The sequence below is a fragment of the Lolium rigidum genome, chromosome 5, assembly GCF_022539505.1.
Source record: "Lolium rigidum isolate FL_2022 chromosome 5, APGP_CSIRO_Lrig_0.1, whole genome shotgun sequence".
Classification (NCBI taxonomy): Eukaryota; Viridiplantae; Streptophyta; class Magnoliopsida; order Poales; family Poaceae; genus Lolium; species Lolium rigidum.
In genome coordinates this window covers 51,976,080-51,985,914 of record NC_061512.1, presented here as the reverse complement: position 1 = coordinate 51,985,914, position 9,835 = coordinate 51,976,080, and the positions used below count along the sequence as shown (strand labels likewise).

At 42.0% G+C, this 9,835-nt stretch overlaps 1 protein-coding gene across 1 annotated transcript; it reads left to right on the top strand.

Annotated features, from left to right (window-relative positions):
* Positions 1-293: 293 nt before the first annotated feature.
* Positions 294-3,653, top strand: LOC124654566. The gene is made up of 4 exons (XM_047193563.1): positions 294-597; positions 1,406-1,689; positions 1,914-2,137; positions 2,766-3,653. The coding sequence occupies exons 1-4, from the start codon at positions 350-352 to the stop codon at positions 3,375-3,377; spliced, it is 1,368 nt and encodes a 455-aa protein (XP_047049519.1). The 5' UTR covers positions 294-349; the 3' UTR covers positions 3,378-3,653.
* The last annotated feature ends 6,182 nt before the right edge of the window (positions 3,654-9,835 follow it).

The following is a 9,835-nucleotide window of genomic DNA, read 5'->3' as shown; positions in this document are numbered from 1 at the left end:
GATCTTCCATTCTCTAACTCCTACATAGTTCAAAAAGTTACGAGATCGATCTCCAAATCCAATTTTACAATGCACTACTTTACTTGTTTTATGGATATATATATATATATATATATTGCAAAATTTTATGACATTTTAAATACCATGCTCTCTGCAAAACTCGAGAATACTTTGCGGGTTCTTCATTATGATCAGACATGATTCCCGGTAGGCGACGCTTTTGGTCCGAAATCTATAAAACCTCAGTTTCCGGAGGGGTAAAATGAATACTAGTAGAAGCCCACCCACAAACCCTGAACCGGCCCTGGGAGAGAGACAGAGTGAGATAGCCCTAGCCAGAAAATCCCCAATGGCTTCCATCCCCACCGACGAAGATCGCCCGCGCGATTCCCGTCTCAGGCATTACTCCGACGGTACGGTTGAGGGGTATTTCAGCACCGAATGGATCGACAGGCACGAATCCAATCTTAAGGAGGCGCAGCGCCACGAAGCCCGGCTTAAGCAGGAGCAGGAGCGCCAAGGCCCCCGCAAGCGCCGGCAACATCGTCCAGAACGACGCAAGGCCAGCTCTCTTCTGTCCTCTTCCCGTGAAACTGGGTGAGACCCCCCCTCCCCCCTCCTTCCCCTTCCCCTTGAGCTTTCTATTCCTTTTGCGACGATGTCGAAACACTGCTAAAAAAGCAATTTTTTTTTTGGGGGGGGGGGGGGGGGGGGGGAGGTATGACAAGCGCGAACACAGCCACAGCTTACAGATTTATTTCTCGGCTTGAAAATTAACTCAATCTCGACGCATGCTAGCTGAGCCTCAAAGACATTTATTTTCACAGCATGTATATGCCATGGGGAAAGTGACTAGCTTTCAACCAACTACTACATTGAAATTGGATTCTACATTTCCAATTGCCAGCAAACCATTCCATGGCCCATTCGGTAAAAGAAAACCCAGACCCCCATCCAAGGCACAAATTTATTTGTCTAAACATTGAGGAAGGGGATCACACCGGTAGAATTCTGTGCACGCCATTCCTAAAGCATTACCCCCATGATCTGGTCACTAGGAACAGTTGTGGAGTACTAAGTGTCAATATATTGGCAAAAAGGGATCCAACTACTTCTGTGTAGTTGTTGGTACTAGGATTGCTAGTTCCTGTAAGGGGTTGGCGGGTTGCATGGGGGAGGTAGGGAGGGGAATCAACATGGTAGTGATTAATATCTCAAATAGAACTAACTTGGTGGATTAATGCCGGGGGAGCACTAAATCCTGTGCATAGATGTAGAATAATAATTCTTCAAGTTAGTACAGATCTCTGACCTCTATCAACTTGGTTATAGCACAATCATCGTTCAGAATGATATGGATTTTAAAGATAAATTATCTTACTCTTCGAGCTTGTGCCCCCTCCAGGTCTGAGGAACATGCTGGAGGTTCTGCTCAGTCACCATCAGCAAAAATGGTGGAAGAACTGGCTGCTTCATTCTCAGAGCAACTGCTTGATGGTACAGAAACGCAGAAACCAATGCATGATGAGATCGAGAAACGAGCAAATTACAACACAATCTTTAGTCCCAAGCAAGCTGGGTTAGGCAGACCATACAGCGAGATGTTGGCGCACGAGGAAAAAGGAATGGTTAAATACCGTCGCTGCTGGGAAAACGCTTGTGGCTCGTCTGGTTCCTTCGAAAACTACAGTAACCTACTTATCTGATTTATGCTCTTCTTTTTTCTTTTACCCTATCATGTCTCAAGCAGATTACATTGCTCCCTGTAGCTTGCTTATCTGTTCCTTGATTTTTGTTTTCACTTAGTAATTAACAAGAAAGTGGATCATTTTGGCTTGTTTTACATTTCTGGCCTGAATTAAGAGACGTGACAAGTGCTAATTTGTTGTATCTTTCACTTTGTTTGGCTGCAGCGTTTCTGACTCCCATACTTTATACATATGGAGCCATCCCAGCACATGCAAGCCTCTGTGATTGCTTGCAGATCTTCTCCATCGAAGTCATGGAGAATGGAGTGTGGAGAATCAGGTGGCCAGTGGAGGTATATGGCTTTATTGCCGCTCGAGACACCGTCGATCAAAATCGCAACCTTCTGTTCAACCGCACAAGGGATGACCCCCAAATGCTCACTCAACAGGTTTTCTCATCTTCTTATTTCTCTTTCTGTTAGTACTAGTTTAACCTAATCTACTATCGTCCTCTGCACTTGTGTATCCTTTTCCATACTATGGGCATCTCCCTCAGCCAGACTTCACATGTAAAGACACAGAACAGGCTGAGAAGCTTTTTGGCTGCTTGCATATGGGTGGGGAAAGGATGATCAATTGCTTCTCAAGTCGATTTCTGGAACAAATACATTTTACTCTCTCAACTGTCTAACTGTGTCTTATTTCAACCATGAACTGGCAAAGTGCCTATTCTGCATCCTCTACCTATTAAACTGTGAGCAGATAACTGCAGGACTGAATCCACCCCAGTTTTATCCAAGGTGGTGGCACCTGTGTTGCTCAGACATGAACACATCCATTAGAATCCACTAGGATTAAGCCATTTAGTTGTCCGTTTTGGCAATATCTGTAGACAACTAATGTCAGTCAGACATGGATAATAGTGACAAATCCGAAGAAGAAAAAGGTGAAAAATGATATGGGTGTCCGTGTGCTGCTAGGTGGTCACGTTGTTTAATTGTGCAGGGAAACTGACTTTAAGGTGGTCAATTACTATTTGGATGTAGTCCACTGATTTGTACCAAATGATGCTTGCAGGATCCATTTTTGCAGTTGACTGGCCCGTGTCGCCCAATTTTGTTGATCGACCCTGTCGACTTTGAAATTCAACTAAAAGTGAAGGGCACAACAGAGTCTGAAGATGAAACATTCATGGCTCAGCGTTTTGAATATGGACATGGTTTTGGACAGTCTGGTCATCTTGCCCGTCGTTGTTGGGAGGGTAAGTTTTGCACACTAAAGATCACCTCTGCGCTACTTGGTTGCGCGGTTGCAGCAACTATCATCTCAGCTGATGTTATTGAAGGGTCATGGCCTGATGATTGTGGAGGTCGTGTGGTTTCCCGCACTGCTGGCATAGATGCGGATTTTGTTCTGCTTGATTCTGGAGATGGACCAATGCATGTTGATCCAGATGGTCATATTTCCCTTCGAAGGGGTGTTGTTTGTGTGGAACATGACGAAATACTCACGGTTTCTGTGGAAGCCTATTCGAAGGACGGCGTCTCTGCAACAGCTCGTGTTGAATTCAGGCCCAAAGATTCCCTCACAAGTATCGGTACTTGCAACCTTGGCTTCTGCACGGTGATGTTCATTGTTGGTTGGTCCCTCACGGCAACAAAGTTTGATCTGAAGTATGATGGCTGCTGAATAGCTAGATTGACTGTCTATATGTTTGGCGATTCCAGTACTGTGTTGAAGATGTCAAGACTGTATGTATATCAATTAGCAAGTCATGTTAGGTTAGTGTCCAAACTGTTTAGGATTCATTTTAAATCAAGCGTCCAGTCGTCCAGCTGTAAGTCATGTTTCGTGAAGTGCCCAAACTAGTACTATGTTTATATCGGGTGTTAAGTTGATGCAACTCCCTCTTTTCTTTACTATTATATTGAAGTTGGGGATGGTGTATCACTTTGACATCAAACATTCAGAAGATCTTAGCCGTCCATCATCTCAAATCGCCATCAAATCATGTCTAGCGTCAACCACACACACGGAAGGAATCACATTTATTGCAAATCATGATTTATAAGGAAACATAACCATCCAACATCAATATAGGAAACGCATACAATGTCAATCAAGGATTTTTTTTCGAAATGGGGAATGGAACCCCGGCTTTTGCATCGTGATGATGTCAATCAAGGATAAACATCCAAAAAATGCCCACCAAAAATGGGGAAAATGATCGCATGTCGCTCCAAGAAAAAATAATTTAACTAAGAAAGTATTACGTGCCAAAAAGTATACAATGACATTCAATATTTGAAAGTTAAGACCGTATCAACAGTTTCCTTTCCTCTTTCTTCGTCATCCGCTTTCCCCGTAGTTTCCTCTACTGAATAATCGTAGCTTGATTATCCATATCTTGTACGTTGGCACATCATACGCCTCCCACACTACAGAATCTAGATCCCGAGGTGTACCTCGCGTCTCATCTTGTACGTTGGTTTTCTCTCCCATTTCACTTCTGCACGCCATGGTTTTCTCTCTTCTCTCGTTGTTGTGTCCAGCGAGAGTTAAACTGTGGAGTTCGCCATGTCCACGCGCCGGCCAGGTGTTTTCGCTTCTTATGTGAAGGAAATCGTAAAATAGGCACCACCTCGCCTCTTTCCCATCTCGGACGACGACAACAACGTCGCCTTACGTCCACAACCCGTGGAAAGGCCCTCCTCGTTGCTTAGCCTTTTGTTTCAGTGATAATTACTGCCACAACCACGGATTGAAGACGCATACTAAGTTACTGATGCTGGTTCTTGCCATGGCAACTGCTATGTTTTCTATACTACCGCGGTACATATAGGAACGCATAATGGAACGAGGAGCGGCGGGACCTGAGTTGCAGTTCGGTCTTTAACGAGCCAGTGCTGGTGTCCACCGGCCGGTAGCAGGTCGATTGTTAAGGGACAGTGCATCCCTTAGTTTCTCGTCATCTTCTTTCTATATTTTCTATATGGCTGATCTTGCATTGGTGATGGAGTGCACGTATCTCCATGTTTCTTTCCTGCTTGGCTTTTGCGTGCCAAGCATGCCGTATGCTTCAAGAATTACATGGGAGAAACACGGCTTACAATAAGGATTTAATCATCTAACTTGTCATATGCCTTTCGTTTTTTTAGGACATCTTTGTCTTGCAGTATTTATACTACTTGAAAAATGTGCATTTTGGTGGCCTTTGGTCCAGCTTAGTTTGAATTTTCACTTATTCTCACTTGCATATTTATCTGTTGTTTTGGTGGTACACTGCAATATGTATCTGACTTCTTTAGTCTAGGATGTATATAGAATTCAGTTGTGCTTCGGCCTTTTCTAATTTTTCTGTTTATGACGCTCAATATCAAAATATAACCAAATTTGCATGTACTTGTATATTATTGCCTCAACTGAATTAGAGAAATGTTAATTTTGGAGTACTAGATATTTTATTCTAAAGTTACGAAATTATTGGGCCTCAAGTAACAAATCCTCTTTTGATCCAATGCACAAAACTAATTAGTTGTGTAGATTTACAGCTAATTAATTGTTAATTAACTTGAGGATCTTCACATTTAGTTAGTTTTCCACTTTTAGGTGTTGTCTTTCATTCAATATCAATTGGTCAAAAGTAAATGTTGTATGTGAATTTTCTAAAATTTATTTGTTCTATTTGGGTGTGCTACATAGTACATACGTACTTGTAATTAAGGGAGGAGCTCGACAGGTCGATGGTGTCCGCTTTAGCGATATCCTGCAGCGCAAGATGTGTCCTCCTTTAGACACCGCCATGTATTTCTAACCGATGCCCCACGCTGGCCCCGTTCATTAAGAATTTCCTGTTAATCTCACAAGGATCCATTCATATTATGACAAGTCCTCAAAGCCTATAGCACCCTCGATCTGAATGCCAATGTCTTTTTATTGCACCATGTGAGCGTCTCTCTTACTTGGCGTTCTATGCATCATCGATTCATCATGTATAAAAAGATGGATCGACTGATTTAGAAACACGTTAATTTCTTAGTAGTATGCACTTTACTTCAAACTTTTGAATAATTGGTTTTCATTCTATAAATTCTCTTTTGATCCAATGTATGGATCACCCAGTGACTGGTCGCCATGTAACTGTTAGTGTATTTTGCTTTTCAGTTAATTTTCCAACTTTCATTGTTGTCGTGAAGTTATTTCATCTTTTTCACCTTTAATTGCCCAAGTCAATTAGGAGGATTTCAATATGGCGAGGATCATGACTCATGATTGCAGACTTATATTATGCTACAGTTAAATTTCTTAGATTTTCCACATGTATTTTTTTTCTTGTTTTGGATTGCTAAAAAGTATTTTATTTTGATGCCTGATTTGTGAAGAGAGGGCTGTGGCAGCGCACGGCCATTCAACTAGTGTGGTTTTAAATTTGGGTTAATTGGATAAATGCCACTCTGATTCATGTGATTCCGAAAAATGCCACTCCAATTCTGGTAGTACATCTATAGATGCCACCCCTGCGATGTGAGCTTGTTTTTGGCAAGAAAACTGACAGGTATTCAGACCCTATTTTGTCCAGGATGAAATTTTCCCTGGCCTCGAACCTATCCCCACAAACATAGAGCCCACAAATTCTTCCTCCAGTTTTCTCGCCACAAAGAATCGGCACCGCCGCCGCAGCCGTGCCCCATCTCCAGCTGTTGTCGTGCCGCGCTGAACGCGCTGGGGGAACGGCGGCGGCACGCTGTCTTGTTTGTTGGGTGATGTGTTGTGGCGAGAACACAGGAAGAAGCATGATGTCCCGTGTCAACAAGGTGCCAGGGGTAATTCCGTCCTGGAAAAAAGCAGTATACATACCTGACAACTTTCCTGGAGTACCAAATGGCTAGAGTGATATCTATAGGTGTATGCAAGAATTGGAGTGGTACCTTTCAAAGTTTGGAAAGTGCAGTGGTATTTTTCGAAATCGTATGAATTTGAGTGGCATTTATCTATTGTTGAGACGGTGTCACCATCAACATTGTTTGATTTCTGGTTTCTCTCCAACGGAGATAGGCTGAGACCTTCTCTTTGGTGCACAATACTCACGGCAGAATAGAATCCGTAAGGTAGTTTTTTTCTCTCGAAAAACGAATAGAATCAGTAATGTAGTTTTCTTAAAAAACACTCGTGGACGAACTGCGGAAATTAGGAAATTAGTAGATAGATCATAGGCGAATCTTTACTATTATATTGAAGGTGGGGATGGTGTATCACTTTGATATCAAACATTCAGAAGATCTTAGCCGTCCATCATCTCAAATCGCAATCAAATCATGTCCAGCGTCAATCACACACACGGAAGGAATCACGTTTATTGCAAATCATGATTTATAAGGAAACATAACCATCCAACATCAATATAGGAAACGCATACAATGTCAATCAAGGAATTTTTTTTTCGAAATGGGGAATGGAACCCGGCTTCTGCATCGTGATGATATCAATCAAGGATAGACATCCAAAAAATGCCCACCAAAAATGGGGAAAATGATCGCATGTCGCTCCAAGAAAAATTAATTTAACCAAGAAAGTATTACGTGCCAAAAAGTATACAATCACATTCAATATTTGAAAGTTAAGACCGTATCAACAGATTCCTTTCCTCTTTCTTCGTCATCCGCTTTTCCCGTAGTTTCCTCTACTGAATAATCGTAGCTTGATTATCCATATCTTGTACGTTGGCACATCATACGCCTCCCACTCTCCAGAATCTAGATCCCGAGGCGTACCTCGCGTCTCATCTTGTACGTTGGTTTTCTCTCCCATTTCACTTCTGCACGCCATGGTTTTCTCTCTTCTCTCGTCGTTGTGTCCAGCGAGAGTTAAACTGTGGAGTTCGCCATGTCCACGCGCCGGCCAGGTGTTTTCGCATCTTATGTGAAGGAAATCGTAAAATAGGCACCACCTCGCCTCTTTCCCATCTCGGACGACGACAATAACGTCGCCTTACGTCCACAACCCGTGGAAAGGCCCTCCTCGTTGCTTAGCCTTTTGTTTCAGTGATAATTACTGCCACAACCACTGATTGAAGACGCATACTGAGTTACTGATGCTGGTTCTTGCCATGGCAACTGCTATATTTTCTATACTACCGCGGTACATATAGGAACGCATAGTGGAATGATGAGCGGCGGGACCTGAGTTGCAGTTCGGTCTTTAACGAGCCAGTGCTGGTGTCCACCGGCCGGTAGCAGGTCGATTGTTAAGGGACAGTGCATCCCTTAGTTTCTCGTCATTTTCTTTCTATATTTTCTATATGGTTGATCTTGCATTGGTGATGGAGAGCACGTATCTCCATGTTTCTTTCCTGCTTGGCTTTTGCGTGCCAAGCATGTCGTATGCTTCAAGAATTACATGGGAGAAACACGGCTTACAATAGGGATTTAATCATCTAACTTGTCATATGCCTTTCATTTTTTTAGGACATCTTTGTCTTGCAGTATTTATACTACTTGAAAATGTGCATTTTGGTGGCCTTTGGTCCAGCTTAGTTTGAATTTTCACTTATTCTCACTTGCATATTTATCTGTTGTTTTGGTGGTACACTGCAATATGTATCTGACTTCTTTAGTCTAGGATGTATATAGAATTCAGTTGTGCTTCGGCCTTTTCTAATTTTTCTGTTTATGATGCTCAATATCAAAATATAACCAAATTTGCATGTACTTGTATATTATTGCCTCAACTGAATTAGAGAAATGTTAATTTTGGAGTACTAGATATTTTATTCTAAAGTTACAAAATTATTGGGCCTCAAGTAACAAATCCTCTTTTGATCCAATGCACAAAACTAATTAGTTGTGTAGATTTACAGCTAATTAATTGTTAATTAACTTGAGGATCTTCACATTTAGTTAGTTTTCCACTTTTAGCTCTTGTCTTTCATTCAATATCAATTGGTCAAAAGTAAATGTTGTATGTGAATTTTCTAAAATTTATGTGTTCTATTTGGGTGTGCTACATAGTACATACGTACTTGTAATTAAGGGATGAGCTCGACAGGTCGATGGTGTCCGCTTTAGCGATATCCTGCAGCGCAAGATGTGTTCTCTTTTAGACACCGCCATGTATTTCTAACCGATGCCCCACGCTGGCCCCGTTCATTAAGAATTTCCTGTTAATCTCACAAGGATCCATTCATATTATGACAAGTCCTCAAAGCCTATAGCACCCTCAATCTGAATGCCAATGTATTTTTATTGCACCATGTGAGCGTCTCTCTCACTTGGCGTTCTATGCATCATCGATTCATCATGTATAAAAAGATGGCTCGACTGATTTAGAAACAAGTTAATTTCTTAGTAGTATGCACTTTACTTCAAACTTTTGAATAATTGGTTTTCATTCTATAAATTCTCTTTTGATCCAATGTATGGATCACCCAGTGATCGGTGCCATGTAACTGTTAGTGTATTTTGCTTTTCAGTTAATTTTCCAACTTTCATTGTTGTCGTGAAGTTATTTCATGTTTTTCACCTTTAATTGCCCAAGTCAATTAGGAGGATTTCAATATGGCGAGGATCATGACTCATGATTGCAGACTTATATTATGCTACAGTTAAATTTCTTAGATTTTCCACATGTATTTTTTTCTTGTTTTGGATTGCTAAAAAGTATTTTATTTTGATGCCTGATTTGTGAAGAGAGGGTTGTGGCAGCGCACGGACATTCAAATAGTGTGATTTTAAATTTGGGTTAATTGGATAAATTCCACTCTAATTCATGTGATTCCGAAAAATGCCACTCCAATTCTAGTAGTACATCTATAGATGCCACCCCTGCGATGTGAGCTTGTTTTTGGCAAGAAAACTGACGGGTATTCGGACCCTATTTTGTCCAGGACGAAAATTGTCCCTGGCCTCGAACCTATCCCCACAAACATAGAGCCCACAAATTCTTCCTCCAGCTTTCTCGCCACAAAGAATGGGCACCGCCGCCGCAGCTTGTGCCCCATCTCCAGCTGTTGTCGTGCCGCGCTGAACGCAGCCGGGGGAACGGTGGCGGCACGCTGTCTTGTTTGTTGGGTGATGTGTTGTAGCGAGAACACAGGAAGAAGCATGATGTCCCGTGTCAACAAGGTGCCAGGGGTAATTCCGTCCTGGAAA

Coding starts and splice junctions, on each gene's coding strand:
- LOC124654566 (XM_047193563.1), top strand. CDS start 350: ATGGCTTCCATCCCCACCGACGAAGATCGCCCGCGCGATTCCCGTCTC. Junction 1,690..1,913: donor TGGTTCCTTCGAAAACTACA/GTAACCTACTTA, acceptor GTTTGGCTGCAG/CGTTTCTGACTCCCATACTT. Junction 2,138..2,765: donor CCCAAATGCTCACTCAACAG/GTTTTCTCATCT, acceptor TGATGCTTGCAG/GATCCATTTTTGCAGTTGAC.